Here is a 27,349-nt window from a genome sequence, read left to right on the forward strand (position 1 = left end):
GGCGGCGGCGGGCGGGGGCCGGGCGGGGGCAGCGCGGGGCGGGCGGCGGCGCGGAGCCGGGCGGCGCGGCGGGAGTGCTGAGCGCGGCGCGGCCGGCCCGCCGCTTTGTGTGTGTCCTGGATTTGGGAAGGAGCTCGCGGCGGCGGCGGCGGCGGCGGCGGCGCTGAGGGAGGAGGCGGCGGCGAGCGGAGCCCGGAGGAGGAGGAGGAGGAGGAGGGGGAGCCGCTCATTCATTTGACTCCGGGTTTCTGCCCCTTGCCGGCCTCGCCTGCGACCCGGACTTGGGGCGATCTTGCGAACTGCGTCGCGCCCTCCCGCGGCGGAGGCTCGGGCGTCCGGCCACCTCCCGCGCGGCCAGGGCCGGGCTTGTTTTTCCTCGCCGAGGCAGATTTGGGCTTTGCCCCCTTTCTTTGCAGTTTTCCCCCCTTCCTGCCTCTCCGGGTTTGAAAATGGAGGCCGACGACGCCGACAGCCCGCCCCGGCGCGCCTCGAGTTGCCGACTCCGCCGAGCCCTGGGCCGCTGCTGCCGGCGCTGAGGGGCCGCCCCGCGCCGCCCGCCCCGTCCGCGCACCCGGAGGGCCCCGGCGGCACCGCCTTCGGAGTATTGTTTCCTTCGTCCTTGTTTTTGGAGGGGGAGCGAAGACTGAGTTTGAGACTTGTTTCCTTTCTTTTTTTTTCTTTTTCTTTTCTTTTTTTTTTTTTTTTTTTGAGAAAGGGGAATTTCGTCCCAAATAAAAGGAATGAAGTCTGGCTCTGGAGAAGGGTCCCCGACCTCGCTGTGGGGGCTCCTGTTTCTCTCCGCCGCGCTCTCGCTCTGGCCGACGAGCGGAGAAAGTGAGTATGTGCCCGCCGCCCGCGGCCACTGCGGGAACTTTTCCTTCGAGGGGCTGCGCCCTGTTTGCGAAACCCGAGTTGCCACCGTCGCAGCTGTCCGGCCCCCGGGCTCGGGAGCGGCGGGGCGGGGCGCGGGGTGGCTCTGCCGGGAGGGAGGCTGCGGCGGACCTGGGATCCGGGCTCGTTCGTCTGGAGCCCAGCGGGCCCTGGCTCCGCACATCCCCCGTGCTGGAAGGGCCTGAGGGGCTTTCAGCCTAGCCGTGCCGACAGTCCTGTCCCCTGGCTAGGCTCGAGGACTCGGTAGGGAAGTTGGTGCCGGGGCGGGCTCCGCGGGTTCCCAGGCCCCGCGACCCGCACCTCGCCCCTCCGGAGCGCACGAGCCTCTCCGCACATAGCGCTGATCCCCTGCGGCGCGAAGGCAGCGGGGAGTGCACCCTGGGCCGCACCGCGTCTCCGCTGCTGGGGCTGATCCGGCAGTGGGGAGCAGGCATCCGCTCGGCCCGCGGGGTGCGAGTTGCCCTTGAGGGGGGAGGTGCCCTGCGGAGAGGCCCCGAAGCCCCAGGACACGTCTCCAAGCGCCTGGCGCTGCCTCCCGTCGCCCAACATGCATTTCCCCTAGGGCCCCTAGGGTTCCTGGCCTTGCCCGTTACTTTGGCCCGCTCCTCGTTGGGTTACCTGCCCCTGGCGTCCCGGGGCTGGGCGGTGGGGTGAGGGGAAGCGCTCTCTGGGCAGCTCCCCGGGGAGTGCGAGGCCGGGAGTCTTCCTCAGCTTGTCTTTTACGGGGAGCGCCACTGGGCCCCCAGTTCAGAGGGCTCTGGGATGGCCTCTCAGTTTCTCCCGGGCAGGGGGATGGAGGGGTGCTAGGGCCGCATCCGAATGTGCGTTGGTGGGTGTGTGGTCGGGGCCGACGTGCATTCCGACACACGTGCTCGCAGCGCGGGGTGTAGTCGCCGCCTCACGGGGACACCGAGACGCCCGTCCCTGGCGAGAGGTGTCGTACGCTGTGGGTTTCAGGAGCGCCAGGGTCTGCGGCGGTGGGGGAAGGGTGTTGTGTTTTGCGAGCGCGGAGCCCTGGCCTTGGTTTTGTTGTGGCCGGCGTCGTGTCGCCCTCCCTTCTGCCGCCCCGCACTTCCTTTGTACGCAGTTAATAAGCAGTATCGTTCCATACTCGCTATGTTTTGCAACCTGATAGCTTTTGTTTTGGTGGTGTCGGGTGGGGGTAGGTAGGGAAGCGCGGGGATGCAGGGAGTGGGAACTCCCCCCAGTGTGTACAGCCACAGGAGATGGGGGGTTTATTCTCAAAAAATTGAAAGTGTGGCTTACTGGTACATTCAAGATAGTAGGGTAATTTGAACACGATTAAAAGTTTAAATGTCGCAGAACTGGGACCGGGAACGGTGAGGGCGTGTTGGTGAGTAATGGTAGCCGAGGGTTTGCAGGTGGTGCCGATTAACTTCGAAAAAAATCACGACTGAGCCTTCAAGAGTGAGGGGGAGAAGTAGGAGGCAGCGGAGGTTGTCTGGCCCCATCACTGGGGCAATTCAGAAAGGCTGTTTCTATAAACAAATCCTTAAACGTCTCTTAAGAAATGAGTGCGCGACAGAACGAGAGCAGATCGTGGTTCGCGTGTTTACTGCCGAGTGGGACGCGGACTGGGGCCGGACCTTGCACAGATCTGGGCTCTCATGCTCTTTGTTTTCTAAACTTTAAGCGGACTCGATTGGGCGAAAGCCTTCCGGCTCCCTTTACTAAGTCGTTTAGGTGGTGTTTGAGGGGGACAAAGGAGGGTTTTTTATCTTTAAATGATAAGTACGGTTTAGAAGACACGGGAGAAATAATCCATTTTATTATGGTGTGCAGTTAAACTGTAGAGCTTCTCTAGTTTTGTGTTTTTAATGTTCTGAAATTCAAAATAGCAGGGATGGCCTTCTCCGACGCAGGAGTCGGGCATTTTAAAATAGGCTGTTTTTCTTTTGGAGTGTTTTTCTTGAAGGATATTCTTTGTGCGAGACGACGGTTTTTGAGAACACAGACAGGAGGGGAGGGGGTGTTTTAATGTATGTTTTTACTCCATGATGCCAAAGCTTCCCCCAAGGATCCCTTTACAAGTGGTTAGTTCCTTGAAACCTCATGGGTGGTCAGAAGACACCCCAAATCTCGATTATGGTTTGTTGAAGTCTTGACTGACTCAGTACCTGCCCCTCCCTCCATCTCTGAAATGTGGAGGATTAAAAGCTATGCCTGTGAACGGGCGTTCAGTTTTTAGCCGGGAAGGTGCTAGACCACTTAACTCTGATAGAAATAAGGTGCTGAGCCGTGTCAGGGAGGGCATTCTTTCAGCTGTTGTCTGGTATAGAAATAAAGGCAGGGTGTTGTTGGTTCAGTTGCAGGTATTTTGCTGGCGTATAGAGTTTTCTCTTTTAGTGTTATGGCAGTAGAAAGAGTGCTGTTTATCTTAGAAAACTTAGTTTCTGAAGCAAAGGCAGTCATATGAATGTGTTTGTTTTGTATCACCATAATGTGAACCAGAGCATCTAAATGAAGGAGGTTCGGAGGTTCTGAGTGATAGCCAGATAATCTGATGGCTATTTTCTTTCTAAAAAGTCAGCATGCACTTTAAATTTATTGTACCCATCTCCTTAAAAGGATTCAGTCATCTTTCTACCCCAGGCATCTTATTGTCAGAGAAATGTAGGTATGTGAAATGTTGGTGTTTAAAGAAGTTAGTGTTTATTACCAGATGGAGAACCCAGAAAAAGAACGTTTGAAAGAAACTAAACAGCAAATTATAGTTTAGATTCTCTAGAAAGACATAGCGAGTAAATGGTATTTTGTGGAAGGGTGGGGTTTGTGTCAGGATTTAAAATTTAAAAGGTCATATGTTTGATTTGTCGAAAAGATTAGAAAAGTCCAACTCTAAGAAATATGTTAAGGTTGAATAGATGAAGCTTAAAAATATCACAAAAAGTGAAAGAAGTCAGTCACAAAAGACCACATATTATATGATCCGGTTTATGTGAAATGTCCAGAATAAGCAAATCCATAGAGGCAGAAAGGAGATGAGTGGTTGCCAGGGGCTGGGGGTCGATGGAATGGGGAGTGACTGCTGCTAGTGGGCACAGGGTTTCTTTTTGGGGTGATGAAAATTGTTCTAAAATTAGTTTGTGGTGATGGCTGCATAGCTCTGAATATACTTAAAACCATTGGATTATATATATACTTTAAATTGGGGACTTTAATGGTATGTGAATTACATCTCAATAAACCCGTTTTGGTTTTTTTAGAGAAATGTGCTCAGGTTGAAAATAACTTGTTATGCTACCTTAAATTACATTAAAGTTATTATATATATTTGGCAGGCTGATGTCTCTCTCTCTTTTCATTTATGAGTTTTTCAGATCCGTGAGTTGCAGCAATACAACAAACTGATAATTGAAGCTTAGCAACTGGGATTCAATCCCCTAGTAGAAATGGGCAAGCAAGAAAAAAAGAATCTTGGTTCTATGTAGCTTCAGTTAGGGAGTGAGGAGCTGGATTGAAAAAACACAAATACTGGTGGAAGGCAGATTTTTGACAATAGAAACCTCAACTGAATCTGAAATGATGGTTTTTTCCAAGATAGAGCTTAGTCTGAATGGCTGTTTGTATTTCCAGTTTTATTATGTTTTCCAACAAAGAAATGCTGTTTTAAGATGTTTTAAACGCTCATTTTTTGATATGCCATATTGACCACAAGTGGTTGTAAGGACTGAGGATGAACAGTTCATTTTAATGCAGTATTGTTGTTTTCTTTTCTTTGTAGTTTTATTTTATTTCTTACATAGTTCCAGGGTCTGAGCAGGAGAAAGAAACTTTAGGATGCAGTAGTTTTAAGATACAGTGTTTCAGATATACAGTGATTTTTATAAAATTAAAATTCCTTACAGAACAAAAGATTTTAAAATGTGGCAAAGGCATTTTTGTTTTGAAACTGTGTGCATTTATCCAAATTTACCCTGGCCTTTCAATAGGAAAAGACCTGGAGAATAATTGTTGTTTACATTTGCTTTTCATCTTTGTCTAAGGCTTAGTTTACTAATAAAAATGTTTCCTGCCCTTCCTATTGTTGCAAGATCAGGACAGTAATGAAAATCAACTGTATCATTTTCACTTGTTGCCTTAGAGTTTTTGCCAAGAGGAACCCTCAAGGGACGGTGGTTTCCTTTTAAATCTGGTTTCATTTGTTTCGTAAGAATGTGCTGTAAGAAGCAACTGAATCCAGCCAGCACTTATTGTGCACCTACTGTATGAAAGCTGACCTTGTGCTACTCAGTGCATGAGCCTGCAAAGTCTTGCATGAAACCAACTTTCTTGAAATTCAGATTTTTTTTTTTTCATATTCAGTATAGGATGCAGTTTTCAAGTAGACAGTAGGCAGCATTTTGAAGGTTCTTTTAAAAATATTTCTGTAGACTTAAGACTCTAGTGTTGTTCATCCAGAAGCCTCTACCGTACCGTTTTTGCCTCATTGGTGCTTTCCATTATATGGGGATGCCACTGTAGACCATGACATATAGGTGATGTTAACCCATCTTGACTGGCAGCACTGCCTTTTTTATAACATTGGATATGGCAATGTGATTTAAAAAGTGCAGTATTGTAGTTGCCTTTTTCCAAAAATTAGGAGTCACAGGTGTGTACATGAATGTTGCATGGCATGTTTTGAGTTGTAAGAAAGATGGGACTTATGTCTGAAGTTTTCTGGATTACATATTGCTTAGCTAGCTTTCTAGAAATCATCGGCATTCATAATTTCAGGGCATTTTATAATTTATAAATAACTTGGTGTTTTTAAAAGCGTGAGGGAGTAAGAATGAGGAGACAAATCCTGAAAGCTTTTGTTTTTTTAGTTGTAAAGCATACAAGATATATTTCTTTCTAGGTTGTGATTTTCTCCAATTTGTTTTCAAAACTCATTTAAAAATCAAACCTAGTTCATGGAAGAGGTATTTGCGCCTGTGGGCGAACTTGCTTTGAACTGCTTTTCTTAGCCAACTTATGACAGGTGCTGAGCCCAGGAGATGAGCTCTTCTCAATTGTACTAAATATATAATAGTTGCACACATGCTAGGGATATAGTTTCTTGATTTCAGTCTCTGAGATGTTCTGAAGGAAAATTCTGAACACTTTAAAGACAACAAAGTTCCTAATGAATGATGCACTCTGATCCCTCCTGGAAAATGGTGTTTGGCATCAGCTTAGCAAGAGGAAGTTTTCCAGTTGTTTGTAAAGATGTGATGTGGCTTTAAGTGGGGAAGGGGGAGGGCAGCAGTCCCAGTGTTTGTGGACACTGAGACCTGTTGACATTTGGGAAGCATAACTGAGTTCCACTATTTGAAAAGATTAAAACTTTGATATATGTACACATCCCCTCATGCCTGCACCCCCATCCCCGAGGGTCTGGAAAAGAATTGATTTGTTCTGAGGAAGGAACATATATTTGGTATATAAAATGGTTAGTAAACAAAGGATCTTTAAAACAAGTTAGACTGTTATCTCAAGAGAAGCATACTTCCTTGGCATAATGTTTTCTTTTGTTAAATTGCTTTAGTTTTATTTGACTCAAAGTATAATAAACAATACGTTTGATTTTGAGACTTTTGGATTTTTGAAGACTGTTTTTAAATGGTCAGTTTTACTCGTTTGAAAGTCCCAGATACCATTTTTGAAGATTTCTTTCCCTTTTTTCACTGATGCCAGCTTTACTTATGTTTTATTAAATTAATTTTGAAATCTTAAGGAAAAATTGATATTTCCTTACTTGAACTGAGAAATAGTTGTTTTCCCCCCCTCTTTTTTTCATCAGTAAATATATGTTGAGTACTTACTGGATGCAGTTCTTTAGGTTTAGAAATTATTTGGTACTATAAAATGTCTTACCATAGTTTTTAAAGATATCAGTCAAACCATAGATGTTACTGCCATGTTATTAAAACAACAACAACAGAACTAGTAAGCAAGCTTAAAATTTTTATTTTTCCTGCCCTGGACTATGTACACACACACACACACACACACACACACACACACATATATTTTTTGAGACAGGGTCTCACTCTGGTCACCTAGGCTGGAATGCAGTGGTGTGATCACGCTTGCTGCAGCCTTGACCTCCCAGGCTCAAGTGATCCTCCCAAGTAGCTGGGACTACAGGCACACACCACCATGCGTGGCTAATTTTTTGTATTTTTAGTACAGACAAAGTTTTGCTATGTTGCTCAGGTTGTACTGAAGTGACCCAGCCACCTAGGCCTCCCGGAGGACTGGGATCACAGGTGCGAGCCACCGCACTCGGCCTACAAGAATTTTTAAACTCATAGATTGCTCTTCTGATTTCACTGGACCACAACAGAAAGTAGTTTCTTTTATGATGAGGGATGAACACCTACGATTGCAAGGTAAGTTGTTGGGCCTTGTGTCCATGGAGCTCACTTGATGACTGGTGGTCTTGAAGCACTCACATTCTTTGGAGTAGTGGGGTGGCTGGCTAGCCACATGGGGAAGATGTGCACACCTGTAGATGGGGCCATCACACACTGCAGCAATAGCTGGGCCTACCTTATTGCTCACCTGGCTGGGCACAGCGGCTCACGCCTGTAACCCCAGCACTTTGGGAGGCCAAGGTGGGCAGATCACTTGAGGTCAGGAGTTCAAGACCAGCCTGGCCAACATAGTGAAACCCACTTTCTACTAAAAATACCAAAATCAGCCTGGCGTGGTGGCCCATGCCTATAATCCCAGCCACTTGGGAGGCTGAGGCAGGAGAATTGCTGAAACCCGGGAGGCAGAGGTTGCAGTGAGCTGAGATCATGCCACTGTACTCCAGTCTGAGTGACAGAGCAAGACTCCATCACACACAAAAGATACATATATAAAAATAAAAGTAAATGAATTGCTCACCTGGTAATAGTCTGGAAAACATCTTTTTTTTTTCCCCGCCATATTTTTAAAGACTTTAGAAAGTAGTCTTGCTAATCCGGAAAGTTCTTGTGGGCAGGAGTTTGAAACTTTTGAAACTTTGTTTTGTCTCACTCCGCACTCTTAGCCCCCTTAATACCACAGGTCTCTACTTCAGTAAGAGTTACATAATACAAATGTCATTTGTTCAGAATTGTGTATCTCCATCCATCCATCCATCCATTGTCCAAATTCTGAGAGTTTGAAATACATCGTTGTTGCTGTTTTGTATCCTTTTGTTCCGCAATTTTTTTTTTTTTAACATGGCACTAGCTTTCTCAAACTGGCTTTGGAATTATTTGTCAGTTTAAAAATCAATACCACTTTAAAAATTACTCTTGACCTGGGAGAACAAATATATTTTGATAGTTATTAGAGCATAAATATTTTATAGAGCATAACTTGAAAAATTTCCTGATATGTTTTGAATGCTTACTTTCAGTTTGTCCTCTGCTTTAAAAAATATAGTCGTGATTAGTCTCTGTAAAGTTGGTTATTGGGAATGCTTGATTATGTAAATGAGACATCACCAATTTAAGTCAGCCAAAGTTTAGTCAATAGAACCTTAAAGAACAGAAGTCTGATGGCAATTAAGGAGAGAGGAATTTATTTATAAAAGTTTTTCCCAAATTCAAAGTGCCTTAGTGACCTTTGATAACTTCCTGGAAAAAGTAGGAAGCATGGAGAGAAATTCCAGGTAGGAGCCCATGATCCAATTGACTGCATCAGCTTACAAAGTGTTTTCTAAGTCATTAGCTATTCTGTCTAGATTATAAAATCCCCCTCAGTTGTGTCCACATTTATCTGTGTTGTCCTGTATTTATTTTCTTTACCTCATTTCCCTGAGTCTCATTGTAGTGGGATAATACACAAGCTTACAGACTCAGGACTTTAAAGAGAAGCACAGATTGCCACAAAAACAAATGATCGCAGAGACCAGTAGCAGCAGAGGGAGATCTGCTGTTAGGCTTCCCTTAGTTCTGTTGTCTGATTTCTGTGGGTAATGAGTTCACTGCATATGTTAGGTCATAACATGATACCGTGTAGTCTGTAGGAACTTTTGTTACGATAGCCTTTCTTGGTCAAGTGATATAATTGGGATTTTCTTTCTCCCATGCACCTCAGTAAAATTTTCAGCAATAGAGATTGGCTCAGGATGGAATTTGGTTCAATTTCAATTCTGTAGCCTGTCCTTTTCTGGGGAGACTCGTTAATTGAATGTTTCCTTTCAATCTCACTGAGTCACTTGAAATCGTTCAGATTCACCCCTATTGCTGGCTCCAGCCTGGTCCAGTGCAGACCTGCATTGACTCTGACTACATGCTGAGTTGGCCTCTGAACCAGTTCCTGTACCATCCCCTTGGTTTGATGGACTTGCCAGCTCCAAATAGAATGTGCCTCTTGTGGTCCTAGAATCAAGTCCAAGGTCCTTAGAATCAAGTGATGAAACAAGTCCTTAGTAATCCTTTGCTATAGGGATCCACTGTTAGTTGCCAGTACTCCCCAGCATCTGTGCATTAGCTTGATGGAAAGTAAGCCATGCTATGCCGGTCTCCAAGTTTTTGCTTCTGCTGTTTCCACAGCTGAGAATGTTTTTTCTCTTCACTACTCTGCTACTTCTTCCACCCTCAATACTGAATAGCAGAAAGTGCCACTTAAGAGCACAGGAAGGCCACCATAGCTTTAATTTCTCCTTAGCTGCCAATTAGTTCTTTGGTCCTAAAGTTACTAACTTTTCTGAGTCTTGATAGAAATGTGGAGACTTACAAATATTTGGGGGAGACATTTCTCCTTTTCTCACTAAACAACAGAATGAAAACATTTTCTAACATGTTTAGAAAACCAAAGTCACAAGAAAAATTGTGAGGAAATAGAATAGGTTTTTAAAATTGAAATAATTTCCAAGTTTCAGGTGGATCTGTAAAATAGGGACAAGATCATAACTTTCAAAAGGCAGAATACTAGGTCAGGTGATTCCTTTCCCCCATATACCTTTTCTGTGATTCGAATAGATCAGAGATCCATCTTTACATTTCCAAATCAAATTCCTTCTCCTTCTTGAAGGTTTTTGGGATCTCCCTAACTTACGTATCTACTTCCCCATTACTCCTTCTGAGTTCATAACCCACAGTTTTGTTGGTTGACAGTGATTCGTTTTGTCTTGTTCCTTGCTTGTAATTTTATTAGGACCGTGGAGCCAAAGTGGCTGGTTTGAATCTGAGCTCTCCAGTAGCTAAGCTCACAGGCAAATAATTTAATCTTCTTGTGCCTCAGTTTCCTCATCTGTGAAATTATAATTTTAATATAACCTACTTTAACATTCATAAAAATCAAACAAATTCATACATGTGTCAAGTGCCTAGAACAGAACCTGGCACCTGGTATTAAGCCCTCAGACTTCAGCTGCTACTGCTCTTAGGGATGTGACATCCTTGAACAGAGATGTTCTTTGGATAGAAATATAAGGCTGACTTGATGTTTGATTGCCCTTGCCATTTAAATATGGTATAGAACCTGGCACATAGGTGCTCAATAAATGTATAATAATACTTTATTTTGGATGCCAGGCGCGGTGGCTCAAGCCTGTAATCCCAGCACTTTGGGAGGCGGAGACGGGCGGATCACGAGGTCAGGAGTTCGAGACCATCCTGGCTAACACAGTGAAACCCCGTCTCTACTAAAAAAATACAAAAAGCTAGCCGGCGAGGTGGCTGGCGCCTGTAGTCCCAGCTACTCGGGAGGCTGAGGCAGGAGAATGGCGTAAACCCGGGAGGCGGAGCTTGCAGTGAGCTGAGATCCGGCCACCGCACTCCAGCCCGGGCGACAGGCGAGACTCCGTCTAAAAAAAAAAAAAAAAAAAAAAAATTCTTTATTTTGGTAAGGTGCTTATTAACAAGATGGCATGCTACTTATTAAACAGTTGATTTTTTTTTTAAGCAAACGGTAGTCACCCCCTGCAGTTTGCCTTCCATTTCAAAGATCTGTTTATTACATGTTCCCCCTTAATCTTTTCATTTGTCAATTTCTGCTCGCACCTGAAAGGTGTCCAGTGTGCACTTTGCCCATCTCACCAATGCTTAGGCTCCATCTAGTGGCCAGAACGGAAATTCAGCCTATTCGGTGACTGAATTAACAGTGCCCCGAGGAGGAAGATAGTGATCCCAACCCACTCTCTGGCTTGCTTCCTAGGGACTGATTGCAAGAAAATGTGGATACTACAGGCTTCTGAAGAAATCACTGGGCTACAGTTTTGGATTAAGGTTACTCTACTGTGTCAGTGCGAGCTGTGCTGAGAGAATTAGGGTCTTCTTAAACGATGTAGTACTGCACAGAGCTGTTATACCTAGTGTTTCTTTTACAGTTAAGAGTTTTAAGATACTTTTACAGGACTTTAATAAATTTAAAGCTCCAAAATATTTATTTTGAGATTAGAGATTTAAAAAACACTGCTGATTTCATTTGGAAAAATACAGCAAGATTGTCCTTCCATCGCTCTATTTAAATAGGTAGAAACACTTTCATTATCATTCTCTTATCTCTCCCCTTTGGCTATTCGATGTGGTTAAGATGCTCGCCAGCCAGAAATACTGACAGAAAATAAGAATAAAAACATCCAGGATTAGTGTTAGGTCCCACATGGTCTGTGTTTCATTAGCTAATTTTATGTATTTTCTTTCATGTTTTATTGATATTTTCAGAATCTTTCTTGTTGAGATTACTCAAAATATATAGCGGGTTATTTACTTATACATGTCAAAATCCTTAAACCTGTTTCCCCATGATTGCCTTTTATTATTTTTAATTTGGAATTCTTTGGCTATCAGAGAGAACTTCAGCCTCCCTTCCTCCCAGACATTTTGAACAACTCATGTTATACTCATTCTTGTCTCTTTGTCTTGGCAGGTGGAAGCCCCTCTGCTTGGAATAGCAAGCAATACTACCAGCTTGCCCTCTGGGAAGCTCCTTTAAGAGTTAGCTGTAATTTCACCCTCTCTCTGGCCTTCATTCTGCATGCAGAATGATTGCACTGACTTGGTCTCTTGCTATACCTCCTATTTGGGCATCTCCCCCAAATGGTACCTTGGTTATCTTTGAATTCCCAGGAGGTGGCCCAGTGCCTGGCGTGTAGGAGGAGCTGAAGAAACTGAAGACTTCTTAAAGGGACACTCCCCATTCACTTTGAAGCGCTTTTTTGTACACATTTATTTTCATCTAATCATTGCACCTCTGCCAGCTGAAACATTTTATCACACCAGTTACTGCTGCATGGAACTTGAAGTAATAAAATTATCTTTAAAATCATTGTTTCATTAGGTTTTTTGTACATTGAGGTGAATTAAAAAATTAGAACTCCTGGAACAGTCATTTGTGAGTCTGGCCTTGTGTCCAGATCACCTCATCCCTGTGGATGGAGACGTTGTTCCATAAGTTCCCTATAGGTAAGATGTAATGAATAATTCATTGGCACCAATTTATGTCTGTAATGTGCTTTTAAACCTTCATGGAGCTGGGTGCCTGAGGAGGAAGCATCTGCAGGCTGGACTCGGCTGCCTGGTGGTCTCCGGAGTGGCCTGATGCAGAGGGCCAGGGTGGCATCTCAGAAAGTCGGGTGGGTGCTTGCACACCTGCTGACCTTGAGTGACAGGGTGGACCTAGGTCATTTCACAGGCCCTTCCAGCCTTCAGATCTCAAAACACTAGGCAGAGAGAGAGAGAGAGAGAGATTTTAGGGAGATGTGGTTGGAACTAGCAGAATTACCATGTATGGAAGTTGGCTTCTATTTCTTGCATTGTTTTCTTGGTGAGGCCAGTAAACTTTTGCGTTAACTCCTGGGAGGGAACAGTAGCAAGGTCCTAAAGATCTCTTTATCACTTAAGCATCCTTCCCAACCCTGCCGGTTTTGGTTGCTGGTGAGGGCCTTTGACAGTCTCCTGGTGGGGCCCTTGGAGACAATTTGAGACAGGCCAGCTCCCTACCTCTGGACAAAAGAAAGTTTACTTATCTAGGTTGATATAAAGAGGACTCCTGAACTTAATGAACACCTTAGAAATTATCGTTAAAGTTTCCTCTCCCGAGGAGCAGGGTGGGATATTTCTTGAAGAAAATGTAAACATAATCATTTGAAGCTGGAATGTTAATTTTCAAGAGCAGCTTGTAAAAAAACATCTTGTGAAATTCCCATGTGAATGCTGAACCGGGTGGATGTGAACTTACCTGGACAGCCTGGCCTGCCTTTGCTCTGCTCTTCTCTGTGGGGTTCGCACATGTGCAGGGCTTCCTTTGAAGCCTTGTTCTCTCAAACAATTCACTGTCTCCTTCTCTCCCATGCATGGAGGCATATTGGAAAGGGAGCTCCAGGCCTCAGTGTCTCTGCCTGTGATTGGAATAACACTGCTCTAGCAGGGATGCCATGAGAATTAGCAATAGATAATGTATCCAATCTGCCCAGCAAAACTGGCAAATAGAAAGCATCCAATAAATGGATGCTTTTCTCTTTTTTTCTCTTCCTCATGGTGGGTGGCCCTAGTGGGCTCTCTCTGGGGCCTCCAGTCCTCATTCCCCACAACACCAGGGCATTGCTGCCATTGCTGCCAGTTGAAGAGGGCCTTTTTTTTTTTTTTTTTTTTTTTTTTTTTAAAGACAGGGTCTTGCTCCGTTGCCCAGGCTGGAGTGCAGTGGTACAATCTCCGCTCACTGCAACCTCTGCTGTACTGCAACCTCTTCCTCCCAGGTTCAAACAATTCTTGTGGATCAGCTTCCTAAGAAGCTGGGATTACAGGCGTGTGCCACCACGCCTGGCTAATTTTTGTGTGTCTGTGTGTGTGGTTTTTTTTGTTCTTTTAGTAGAGACGGGGTTCCGGCATGTTGGTCAGGCTGGTCTCAAACTCCTGGCCTCAAGCAATCCACCTACCTCGGCCTCGCATAGTGCTGGGAGTGAGCCACTGTGCCTGGCCAAGGAGGGTCTTTTTTTGCACATCTACAGTGAAAGGTTTGAGCCTAGAAATCTGAGTCTCAGGTCATTGAAACCACTAAGTAACCGCCTTGCTTCTCTGTGCCTGAAGAGAAGGGGTTTTTAGGTTAACCAGGCTGACTGGTTCAAGGTCATGTCCCTACCTGTGGAGGGGGAGTGGGAGTGGAAGGTGAGTGGTGACAAAGAGTATGGAACCCTGTTTCTGATATGTAGATTGAGGGCCTCCAGTGGTTTTCTGCTCCATGGAAAGCATGTGAACGAATATGATATATATTTGTTTCTCCTCAAGGAGCTTGCTGTCTAGTTGGGACAACTCAACTACTGGTGGAGAGTAACAGACGCTATCAGTTTAGTGCTAAGTTATGGGATGCTGAGTGGACAGAAGTGTGTGGGCTGCAGGCAGTGGGGTCACAGAGCTGCAGAATGGCTTGAGAAGCTTTAAGGAGGATGTCTTGACTTCAGTGTGCCCTAAATATTTGACTCTGGAGATCCAAGGAGGCAGCTCCCCAGGAGAGGAAGGGACCATGTGTGGTGTGGGTGGCAGTGTGCACTGATGGAGTGGAGAGGGTGTCAGAATCCATTGTGTGCTGGGAAGGAATTGACTGCTGGCTAGAGAATGGGGAGCTTTGAAACCTTTGCACCATTGCAGTGGACCTGCTGAGAAGGGTGTTCTGGGGAGGCTGCTCTGGCCTCTCGATGGAGTCAGGATTAGGGGACAGATAGACACCCTAGTGTGAGCAGTGATGGTATAGATGAGGGAGGCAGTGAGGACAGGCTTAGGGAGGGAAGTGTTGTCTCTAGACCTGAGACCAGGGAAGCAGGAACGGGCTGGACAGGTTGGCCCAGCTGAGGGAGGTGACTGGTGAGACAGGGGTCCTCAGTGTGAGGGGCTGGGTTGCCAGAGAAGCTGTGGGCTGGGGTGATTTGTCGAGAGAGAGGTCCCAGTGGATGGAGAGGCAGGACCTGCAAAACAGGTTGGCTGCAGGACTGGCGGCAGTAGCACAGAGCAGCTCCCAAGGAGACACCTGGCACTTTTAAGGCATGGAATGGAGAGAGCTAGGGGAGCAAACCTGCAGTGAGGTAATTCACATAGCAAAGTTCTCCGGAAACTGCAGTGTTCAACTTTAAAAAAAAATAGCTGAATGTTAGAAAAGTGGAAGAATTCTCACCTTTATTAGGGGCATCATGGGTACCTGGTAGCATCAAGGGCCAGGGTTAAAACCCGTGGAGTAATACGCCCTCCTAATGTGTTCCTCTCTCTAAAAATGAAGGTGAAACCGTTTCAGGTGAGCACTCTTGTTCATTTGCTGGGGCACTGCTTTCTGGCTTTTAGAGGAGTCCAGGCTGGAGACTGACCCCTGCCTTTTTCTGAGTTGGGCCGACTGGGCCCAAGGCTGGTTCTGGGTCGGGCCAGGCTGATGCAGTGGCCTTGGATTTCCTGAGGCTGGGAGAGGGAGGTGGCCTCTGCTACCCTGCAAGAGCTGGCCAACGTGGCAGAGCTCTTTCCGGTCCTTACCATGCAAGTGGAGAGGAACAATTTGTTTAAAGAGGGGTGCCAGCTTTGCATCCAGGCCTGGACTTTGCTACTGATGCTTTTGAACTTGTATTGATTTATGTTTGTAAACTGACTAGACACATTGTGGTTCTTGATGAGAAGCAATTGCCCATCCTTAGTCCACTATTAGTGCCACTCGCTGGGTGCTGCCTGTTCTGCCACTGTGTTTGTTTTCACTTGACAAATAACATTAAAAAACACAATAATGCAAGAGACTTCCTGGGTGGGTGATATCATTTGGCCTGTGGGCTTTGTAATACTCTCCAGCTATTAGGAGAGTGAATTCTGAATTTTCAGTTGTGTTCACCTGTTGGAGCAAGTAGAGTTTAAGTGTTTCAGACAGTCTCTGCTTTTCCCAACTAGCAAGCAGGCCTTCTACCTTTTCTCTCAATCTTGTTTGATGGCACCATTCCCTTCTGAGATTAGGATTAGAGTCCAGAGCCAGAGAATTAGAAGTCTACTGATGGGTTGTACCGGGGGCACATTATTTACCCTCTCTGCTCTCCTTTCCTTATCTGTAAAATGGAAGATAATCTACCCATCAGACAGGGCGCAGTGGCTCACGCCTGTAATTCTAGAACTTTGGGAGGCCAAGGGGGGGCTGATCACCTGAAGTCAGGTGTTCGAGACCAGCCTGGCCAACATGGTAAAACCTTGTCTCTACTAAAAATATAAAAATTAGCCAGGCATAGTGGCATGTGCCTGTAATCCCAGCTACTCGGGAGGCTGAGGGAGGAGAATTGCTTGAACCTGGGAGGCGGAGGTTGGAGGTTGGAGGTTGCAGTGAGCTGAGATCGCGCCACTGCACTCCAGCCTGGGCAACAGTGAGACTCTATCTCAAAAAAAAAAAAAAAAAGGTGCCACCCATCTTGGAGGATCGTTACCAGTACTTCATGAGCGGAATACATGCACATTTCTTAGAACCTAGGGCTTATCATAAACACTAAGAGTTAACTGATACTGTTGCTAAGGATAGAGGAAATACACATTAGAAGTTATTTACTTTCTTTAAAACAAAAAGTATCCTTTGGGTGCGTATTGATTCTGATGTTTTGCTCCTAGCTACATTTGCCGTTTTTTTTTTTTTTTTTTTTTGACTGCAGAATTAGGAACCCAGCTTCATTTTATGTAAGGAGAGTTTCACAAGCACTCCATTGGGGATAGCAACACAGCTCCCTCCTTTTCTGTCCCTGTCCCTCCTGACTCTGCATCTGCCTCAGGGGTGAAGCATCTTCCTCCAGGAAATGGGTCATTTGGATTCCAAGGCCCTTTTGAGAAGGCCACCAGGTCAGGGATCACCGTTGTGGATCATTCACAGATCAGTGTGAACTGTGGATATCCCTTGGTCCTTCAGTCTCTTCCTTCTTCAAGGAGAGGTAGGTAATTGGGGGTCATGTGGCCTTCTGGGGAAGAGCCTGGTCATGAGCATGAGGGATGTGAGTGGGACTTTGTTTCCAGCCAAAATGTAGGGCACAGGATCTGAAAAACACTTAGATTAAGTGTCTGCAAAACAAGCTAGGGTATTTTAAATTGAAGGTGGAGAAACCCGAGAACCTGTGCCCTTTGTACGTTGATGGCTGCTTGCAAGGATGAGTGTCCCCACCTGGAGCAGGCCCCCCAGCTGCCAGAGCAGGAGAAGGCTTCAGTCAGGTGAAAGCCAGCTGCAGTATGTTGCCTGATGCAGGATGGTGAGAGAAGGAGCTGCTCTCTTGCTCTGCTCCCTGGATTGCACAGGGTCTTCCTAAGACCAGAATTCAAGGTTAGTCCTGTTCAGGCAACTTGGTAGATGGGCTTGAATGGTCTTGCTAAGAGAATGTTGCCTATGGTGGTATTTGCAAGGAAAATAAAGTGTTTTGAGCCCAGACTAACCAGTTTAACAATGCTAGTAAGTAAAGATACTGTTTGCTTTTTGTGATGAGAGGTCTCTTAGGAGGAGGAGGAGTTATTATTTTGATTTAAAACTTATTCCTTGAGGCAAATAGGCACATGAAAAGATGCTGAAAGTCACCAGCCATCGGTGAAATGCAAGTCAAACCCACAATTGGTACTTCATACTCATTAGTATGGCTATTACCAAAGACAGCAGATGATAACAAGCATAGGCCAGGATGTGGAGACTTTGGAACCCTTGTGCCTTACTGGTGAGACTGTGAAATGGCACAGCCACTGTGAAAGATGATATGGTGCTTCCTCAATAAATTCATCATAGAATTGCCATATAATCCAACAGTTCCACTTTGGGGTATATGCCCAAAAGAAGTGAAAGCAGGGGCTCGAACAGATATTTGTAGACTCATGTTCATGGCAGCAAATAGTTCAAAATAGCCAAAAAGTGAAAGCAACTCTAGGGTCCATCCATAGATGGATGGATAAACAAAATGTGGTATATCCATACAATGGAATATAATTCAGCCTTAAAAAGGAAGGAAATTCTATGATGTGCTAGTGTCTTTGAACCTTCATTGAAGATACTATGTGAAGTGAAAGAAGCCAGTCACGAAAGGACAAATACTGCATGATTCTTTCCCTTACATGAGGTATGTAGAGTAGTCACATTCATAGAGATAGAAAGTAGAATGGCGAGGGGCAGTGAATAGAGGCTCAGGGGAGGGAGCAATGAGGAATTGATGTTTAATGGGTACAGAGTTTCGGTTTGGGAACATGTAAAAGTTCTAGAGATGGATGGTTATGGTGGTTGAGCAACCTTGTGAATCAATGTCAGTGAACTGTACACTTAACAAGGGTTAAAATGTTAAGTTCTTTGTTGTGTATATTTTACCACAGTTTTAAAAAGCTTATTTCTCAATTGTTTATGCGAGTATATGCTTGGAATAGTGGGGGAGACAAATTCAAGGAGACCAGTCCTTGTCCTTGGCAGTCCTAGGTACCATGGGATCCCTGCGGGGGAACTGTGAGGTCAGGAAAGACCTTGAAAAAAAAGTGCAGGTTTGAGCTGAGTCACGAGGAATGGGTCTGTTTTCCATAACAAGAGATAGTATTGCAGATCATATTTTTCTTTCAAGGAAAGCAAGTCAGGAGTCAAACTCTCATGCCACTGTAGTCACAAAATGAAATTTATTACTGATCAGCCATGTGACGTGTAATTCCTTTTTCATTTTCTTTTCCAGAAGACAGAATTATTTAGATGTTTGGTTTCCTCACTGATTATGATTATACTGGAAGTTTTTCATTTGTTTTGACAACTCAATTTTTTTTACTGTAAATGGACTCCCTCATTACAGAGCGGGGAGCCCTTGAAAGAAAGGGATTGACCTCTGCAGACAAGAATCTGAGTGTTCCAAAAGTAGAAGAGGGCTAGAGGCTTCGCCTTACAGGTGAGGAAGCTTGGAGGGATGTGCTGCTTGAGATCCTGGCACGCATGCTGCGTGTCGAAGGCCAGGTCTGCCTGTCGGCCTTTCCAGCAGATACTCTCTGGGGCTGTTTTTTTCTGCTTGGTTGTCATCCTTTGGTTTAACCAGGCGCCAGGGCTCAGGCCTGGACCTGCTGGATTCCAAACAAGACTTTGAGGTGGCTGAGCTTGTCTGGCTTCCAGAGGAGCTTTCTCTGTCCCGCCTAGAGGAGTGGTTCACCTTGGTCTGGGACCAATGGGAAGAATCCTGCTGCTGGCAGCTGGTCTGTGCCTGGAAGTTGGACTTGCATTTTCTGTGTACCTCCAAAGCAAACTCGAATGACCACTTTCATCCTCCCCTGTTGCTTGTTTGTGTATGTGCTTGTTTTGCCTGGTCATCAGGCGGGAGGTGGTGTCAGATAATGAGAGGTGTGGCTCTTCCCTGAGTTGGTTCTCTTACAGGGCTGTATGGATGTCTTAGCTCAGATTGCTGTGACAAATTACTGTAGACTGAGGGCTAAAACAGCAGACTTATGTTTCTCACAGTTCTGGAGGCTGGAAGTCTGAGATCAAGGTGCCGACCAAATTTGGTTTTTGATGAGGGTCCATTTCTTGGCTTGCAGATGACAAATGTCTTGTGTGTCCTCTGGTCTCCTGTTTATGTAAGGGCATTGTTGCCATGATGGGGGCTCTACCCTTGGGACCTCATATAAACCTAATTACCTCCCTAAGGCCCCACCTTCAGATACCACTGAGGGTATTTGGGGTTGGGGCTTCAGTATATGAATTTGAGGGGACACAGTCATGTAGTTCATAACAGTGGAGCAGTTTGCCATAGTGAAGGGATCTCAAGACCAGGACACTCTATGGAAGTTCTTGGCCAGGTCTGAGAGTTGGTTACAGATTATTAAAATTTACATGGAATCCAGTACTTGAAAGTACATGTCTTCAGCATGGCACTGAGCACATTCGCCTCCTTAACTAAATGCCTGAAATGTTTAGTGCACCTTCTGAGCACCCCATTGCTTTTCTTGAAGTGAATGCAGTTTGATAGGAACTGAATTATTGAGAAATTGTATATGACCCCATTTCTCTCATTTTAGGACAAATAAGTTGCTTATTTTAAACTCTGCAGGAGCTACATAGAGGAAGTTATATTCCAGGAGAGCTTAAATTTCACTCTTTGAAAACTCTGTTCCATGTAAGTACATTCCTCCTCTCTCCCCTCCTCAGTGAGCACACATACCCATCAGATCTGTGGAATTCAATTAAAAGCAGCTCCTTTTGACCCTCCCCAGGGTCTGTTTTGTAAAGCTGACACCAGCATCAGTGAGTTGGAAGGGTTGACACAGAAGACAGACTTACTGCTGCAGCCCACTTCAGAGCCCTCAGTGGTACTTCTTCCTCTCCCAGCAAATCCAGAAGGCTGGGAAGGTGATTGTGAATTGTTTATAAGCATTAACTGTTTACCAGTCATACTTGCTGTTTTAAATCTGACCCTGCTATTACGTTGTTTTGTTTCTGTTCACAGCTGAGCTTTAAGCTGGGTAGAATTTCGTGATGAGTCACTCCCATGACTAAAATCAGTATCGATCAAGCCTTCTTGTTAATCCTGTGAGCAGTTTAGACACAGATGAGACAGGCTTAAGGTTTCCACCGACTTGGCTCCCTGTGTGTGCCGGTTGGGCTTCCTGAGGGCCTGGTTAGCCCCTTTTATCTGCTGCTCTGAAACTTGCGCAGGGGTGTTTAGCATGCACCTTGGAACCTCTGCTGCCTGAAGACAGTGTGCTTAAATGAAGAGGATACCACCCCATGTGAGGTTTTCCCTTCCCTTTTGTTCCGTGAACTCCACCCCAATTACCTGTTTGAATTTTGCATGCCAGTTATTTTCAGGGAACTAGTGACCTTTTTCTTGCCACCCTGGGATTTGAATTGAATGCCAGTGTGCCACCTTTTCTTTGGCTTTGTTAGAACGTTGCCCTCAGGGTCATATGTGCTGGCTGCTATGAATTCTTACTATTTGATGGACAGAGAAAGGTGAGGGTTAGATATCTGGACAGAGCATGACAGGGCAGGATATGGAGTAGGAACATTGGAACCTTTTGCTTCCAGGCGTGGGCAGTGAGTGAAACACTGTCTTCCCATTAGGGCAATGGGTGAAACACTGACTTCCCTCAGTCCTCTGGGCAGCCTTGTCAGGTGGGTGTGGAAACTGAGGTGTGTCTGCTCCAGGCTGTGCAGTCAGCTCCATGTTCTAGCTTCCCGTGCTAAACCTGGCCCCGGAGGCCGTCTGCCTGGCAAGGAGGCTGCACAAAGCTCGGAGGGGCATTTCTGGTGCTTGGTAGATGCCAGGCCTGCCCCCAGTGCACTGATAAGAGCATGGGCTGAGAGTGCCGCTTGGATTCGGCTACAGTGGGCAGCAGAGTGGGGGTGACTTGTGTTGCTTTTACTCTAGAGCAGAGGAGGCAGATGAGGTAGATCCCAGGGGCACCTGGGATGCTGAGCTGAGCTGAGTAGAGATAATTTGGTTTTGTAGGATTTGGAGACAGAGACAAATTGAAGTGTTTGGATGTTCGGGGACCTGCAGGAGGTATGTAAGGTGTGTAAAATGCAGCCCCTGTTTTAAAAAGAACTTTACATTGTCTTTTGAGAAGATAAGGTGTGCATAGCTGTGGAATGGGACCAGATATTTTTATGAGTGAGAATAGAGTGAGCACACTGGGAAAGAGCCCTGGAATTGGAGGAAGAGATCATTTTTCCCAGAGGGATCTTGGAGGTCTCCTGGAGGAGGGTGCTTAGATGATCAGAAGGATTATACTAGGGTGGTCTTGGTGTCAGAACTTTAAAAATGTATGTTGCGGCTGGTAGCAAGGCTGGAGAGGAAGGTTTGTTTAGGTTGTAGTGGGGGATGAGGCTGGGGGCAAATCGGGGATGGTTTTCCAAGTCTGTAGAGGCTGGGCTAAGAGGAATGGTTGGTTCTTAAGAGCTAAAAATCATCCGTTACATATTGGTTCTTTTATTTGTGCTAAGTTAAAGAAACACATGGGAGGCTACTGGTGTTTATGAAATAATTCTGGAGAGGTGGTAGTGGATGTCTGTTGGAAGAGATAGAAGACTGGTCCCAAGGGTTCTGGGTGGCACGTCCCTCTCAGGTCATCACTGTGCTTTTGCACATTGCAGTTATATTTGACTACATTTGATTATGGCAGATTCACTTAGAAGGACACTGGAAAAAAGCCTCCCAAATTACAGCTGACACAGGAAATGACTTTATTTTCTTCTATGTTTTTTCTTTGCTTTTCTCCCCTAATCAACATACGTTTTTAAACCTGTCATCTCACATGACCTGCCAATAGAATTGATATGTTTAATTTCTATAGAAAATAATTGGAAATAATTTCACAAGCTCCAGTAGCTTCCTGTTGTAGGGACCCTTAGGACTTTGGAATGAGAAGTTTTCGATCGAGTTGTCATATTTGGAAGGATAAAGATGCCCTCTTTTCCCTCGATCCACATACTAGATTCCCATGTGCGGGCATTTGTTTGGTGTCTCACATTGATGCAAATGCAGCCATTGCAGAGTGAGCCCTGCTCTGTTACTGGATCTCTATTTGCTCAAAAGAGAGCAGTGCCCCCCCCCCTTCAAATCTGCGTATCTGAAAGCATTCGTGCAGGTTTGTTGCATGGGTCTTTGCATTTTACTTAGACTTAGCAAAAATCAGGTATAGTCTTTGCTGAAAACAAAAGTGACCATTGTTTTTAATCAACTGTAGGGTGTTTGGAGTTGTGAAATATTTGGGGTCCCGAGTCCATTCCAGATTCAACATTGGGAAAGAATGAGAAAGCTGAAGCCTGGGTCTGCAGAAACCATGGGCTATCACCCCCTTCTCCTTAGCAGCATTGTAAACAAAACCCCATTTGTAAGGAGCATGTCCCAACTGAGCTTGTAATTATGGGGGCAAGGTTTGTGTGGTGATGGGGGCATGGAGCTGGAGACTGAGGGCTTCCTTATTGATTCATTTATCCTGGCCCTTCTCTTTTCTCTCAAGTCTCAGCTCTTTTAAGATTCAGAAAATAATGCAAAATGCCTAAGATTTCTGAAATTCCTGGCCTCGGAGACTTGACTACATAAAAGAGCCAGGATTTTCAGGCTGGCCATTTCAGGATCAGCCATTTCCCACTTCCTGATTCATAGCTTCCGGGATTTGTAATGCCTGTAGATTTTTTTCTCTCTTGCTTAAAAGCGTCCATTGAAAGAAAAAATAAATAGCAAAATCCCTATCCCAGAAGTCCTACTTCCTGTTGTTGTACTATTGAGCTCTGAAAAATAGCTTTGCAAGTTTAGGCTCTTGTTTGGGCTATTTCAATGGAATTCGTGAGATCTTTTTGTTTGGACAGGCAAGTATGAAGGCGATAAGTTGAAAGAACTGCAGCTTAATCAGCACAGAAATACAGAGGCTAAAATTTAAGTTCTTTCTTAGCTTTATGGTGTGGATATTAATACAATCCAAGCAATAGTGAGTTGCTTAGCCAGGGTGCACAGACATTTTCCACAATGCCAATTGTTTCCCTCATAATGTTTAATGTTTATTTTTAAAGGACATATTTGGGTACAAGTTTCATTTTTGCCTGTAAAAGAATTGGGAATATTTATGATTCTTGCAACAAAGGAGAAGGATCCAAAGTAACCAAGAAAATGATGTACCCAGGCTTAACATTTTCCCACAACTCTTTTCATGAAATAAAATGTAGATAAGGCCAGGCGCCATGGCTCACGCCTGTAATCCCAACACTTTGGGAGGCCGATGTGGATCACCTGTGGTCGGTGTCTTACGTGTCCGTGTGAAGAGACCACCAAACAGCTTTTGTGTGAGCAATAAAGCTTTTTAATCACCTGGGTGCAGGCGGGCTGAGTCGGAAAAGAGAGTCAGTGGAGGGAGATAAGGATGGGGCCGTTTTATAGGATTTGGGTAGGTAAAGGAAAATTACAGTCAAAGGAGGGTGGTTCTCTGGCGGGCAGGAGTGGGAGTCACAAGGTGCTCAGTGGGGGAGCTTTTTGAGCCAGGATGAGCCAGGAAAAGGACTTTCACAAGGTAATGTCATCACTTAAGGCAAGGACCGGCCATTTTCACTTCTTTTGTGGTGGAGTGTCATCCGTTAAGGTGGGGCAGGGCATTTTCACTTCTTTTGTGATTCTTCAGTTACTTCAGGCCATCTGGGCTAATAAGTGCAAGTCACAGGGGATGCCATGGCTCGTCTTGGGCTCAGAGGCCAAGCCTGAGACCAGCCTGGCCAGCATGGTGAAACCCCGCCTCTACTAAAAATACAAAAATTAGCCGGGTGTGGTGGTGGGCACCTGTAGTCCCAACTACTCGGGAGGCTGAGGTGGGAGAATCACTTGAACCTGGGAGGCGGAGGTTGCAGTGAGACAAGATGGCGCTGTTGTACTTCAGCCTGAGTGATAGAGCAAGACTCCATCTCAAAAAAAAAAGTGTAGGTTAGCAAAAGTGCCTACAGTTCAAATGCTTCCATGCTAAACATTATATTTCTTCTGGTCTCATTTGTGATGAGAGTCATAAAATTTTGAGAAATACAAAAACCTTTCCAGCTTTATAGGATGATAATGTCTTGGTCACTCAAATAGTTCTGATTGGGTTAACTAATTTTGGTCCAATAATCATTTCATTTATGCTGAATGGATTTTTTTCCCCCTAAATACAGGTTCCTAGAAAGTTGAAGCAGCGTATCTGGTGATACTTAATCAGCGATTTCGTAAGGATTAACACAAATGTTTCTGGGTGGGATTCCTAATGTCCAGCTTCCTTTGTGTAGCTCAGTAAGTCTTCTTTGGAGACACTAGCTTGCATTGTAAGCTAGTGTCACATGGGAGCATCTTCTTATTTTATTTTACTTTTTTAAAAAAATGAGGTCTTGCTGTATCACCCTGGCTGGAGTGCAGTGACGTGATCATGGCTCACTGCAGCCTTGAACTCCTGGGCTCAAGTGATCCTCCTGCCTCAGCCTCCCGAGTAGTCGGGCTGATAGACATAAGCTACTGTGCCACCTAGCATTCTTGGGGATTGCTGTAGGGTCCTTTTGGACCACACATGGTTTTATACTCTATAACTGATCGATGTACTGGCATGTCAGTGACATTGTGTGTATCATTACGCTATTTGGTTAATCGATGTACTGGTGGAATAGCCATCTTCTGAAGCTCTTGTTTGCATACTTCTGGTGGTGGACTAGCAGGTTGTACAGTAAATAGATGATCATTCTCACTCTGTTTTACCTTTCCTCAGCTGCTCTTCTAGTAGGAAAATAACAGCTGTCTTAGCTGTAGTCTTCTGGAGGCTCTCTCAATAATAGAAATGGAAAGAAAAGACTCAAATCCCTGGGCAGTGACTTTTTAGTTGTTTTGTTTGTTTTTAAAGCAGAAAGACCTTTAACTCTTAGTAGCTTTACAGATCATCTTTGAAAACACCTGTGCTTGCATTGAATGGGGCGGTGACCGCTGGATTCCCCCATGCTGGGTACATGTTGTGCAGTCACAGACACTCCTGGCCTCACCTTTGGCAGTGAAGGAATCTTTGCAATTTCTGCTGGTGTAGTGCTCTTGGAAGCTGGGTGCTCTGAGTGAGCAGATGGGCAACTGCTTTTTTAAGCCTGCTGTTCATTCTGCAAAATAGTTATTGTGCAAATACCTGATAAGCACCAGGTCTGTGCCAGGCGCTGTATTTTGTATTTTGTATTTTGCATGTCTGAGGCCAGCATCTTTTACCCTGTTCCTTTTTCTCCTCATCCAGTGAACTTTCCACTGTGGTTGTAGTTTCTCTGAAAAAAATTTGGACAAAATGTACAGCCACGCTTCTCTTGTCTAGAGAAGCTATCTTAAGGACTTAGACAAGTTTCATTGGCAGAGTGAATGAGTGGTGGCCTCTGAATAGTTGAAATGTTAATGCTATCTATAGGTTCTAGAAAATTGGTGTCTTCAAAAGTCATAGCGATTAAAGTCTCAGCTTTTTGAGAGAGTGGGTTTCAGACATATTTTAAAATAATTACTATTCAGGAAATCTGATTGTTGCATTGAAACAGAATTTGTTACCACATCACGATCAGACATACCTGAAAGGGAAAAAGTACAGTGGTCATGATTGCTTTACATAAAATTTTGGAGGAGAAACTGTTAACTAAGTGAAAGCAAGAACTATGTTCATTCTTGAATGCCTGGTACCTGCATATGGTGGATGTTCTATAAATGTAAATTAAAGAAATGGAGATCCTTAGAGTTCCAAGATGACCATCAGTGTCATCACCCTAGGCTTCCTCATCCTTCCAGTTACTTCTCTTCCAGAAGAGCCCATTGTCTCCTTTATATGAGGTCTACAGAGTGCGTTCCGAGGGCTCTTATCATTGATTCAACAATCACGTGTACACATAGCACTAGAATGACTTCACATATTTGACCTATTTAAAAATAACGTGCAGCTATGACGAACAATGAACCTTTGATTAGGGACACATTTGCCTGCCGCCAGACACTACAAGTATTTTATTATGTGTATTGCTTTTTTCAAATTATAATAGTAATAGATGACTATGAGGAGAGAATTAGAAAATAAGTTTTCTGTCTCTCTCTATAAAAGGAAAATAAAAATTATCCTTAATCTCAAGGTAACCATTGTTAATATTTTGTTGTATTTTCCTGCGATTTTTTCCCCCTAAACTTATATGTGTATCTATATATTTTAAAAAATAAAAATAATAGTATACTATGTACACACACACTGTGAATTTCTGCCCATACCATTATATCTTTATCACCTGGAATGTGGTCTTTAATGAAATTATTAAAATTAAAATTATTCTATATAAATGCTAAATTTAGGTATTTTAGTGTTTTTTTTTTGGGAGACAAAGTCTTCCTCTGTCACCCAGGCTAGAATGCAGTGGTGTGATCTCGGCTCACTTCAACCTCTGCCTCCCAGGTTAAAGCAATTCTCCTGCCTCAGCCTTCCGAGTATTTGGGACTACAAGTGCATGCCACCACGCCTGGCAAATTTTTGTATTTTTAGTAGAGATGGGGTTTTATCATGTTGGCCAGGCTGGTCTCAAACTCCTGACCTCAAGTGATCTGTCCACGTTGGTCTCCCAGAGTGCTGGGATTTACAGGTGTGAGCCAGTATGCCTGGCCCATTTCATAATTTTGATCATTAAAAAATGGTGATAAAATTATTGTGTATTGTTGTTGATATGCTACGTTGATAAATTCTTTGGGCTAGATTCCTGAAAGTGGAAATTAAGGAATAAGAATTGTATAAGTGTGCATGATCCTAGATAAATATTGCCAAAATATTTTGCAGAAAACTCTTAGTTTCAGCTTCCAGGAGCAGTGTCTGTCATCCATACTCCACCAGAATTGAACACTAAATTGAGCCTTGCAATTTTAGCATTTAAAAAGTTGTATCATTTTAATATAGAACAGCAGTCTCTTCATTATGATCTTTAATTCTCTTGCTTAGTAAGTTTATACTCAAGTCAAAATCAGTTAAAGTTAATCATGCATATTGATGCCTTATCCTTTTTCTTTTAATTCTTTAATACTTCTAGAATGTATTTGTACTTAAGTGAAGTAAGATACCTC

General features: G+C 44.5%; 1 protein-coding gene across 2 annotated transcripts in view; it reads left to right on the forward strand.

Moving 5' to 3' along the window:
- Positions 1-694: 694 nt before the first annotated feature.
- The window catches only part of IGF1R (insulin like growth factor 1 receptor), a 317,863-nt gene continuing 291,208 nt past the window's right edge, over positions 695-27,349 (forward strand). Inside the window, exon 1 of one of the 2 annotated variants that reach the window (XM_025391374.1) lies at positions 695-834. In XM_025391374.1, coding sequence (XP_025247159.1) covers positions 741-834 — 94 coding nt within the window. In that variant the 5' untranslated portion in view covers positions 695-740. The remainder of the gene's footprint in view (positions 835-27,349) is intronic. The other variant, XM_025391375.1, reaches the window with a different exon arrangement.

Source organism: Theropithecus gelada, chromosome 7b, assembly GCF_003255815.1.
Source record: "Theropithecus gelada isolate Dixy chromosome 7b, Tgel_1.0, whole genome shotgun sequence".
Classification (NCBI taxonomy): Eukaryota; Metazoa; Chordata; class Mammalia; order Primates; family Cercopithecidae; genus Theropithecus; species Theropithecus gelada.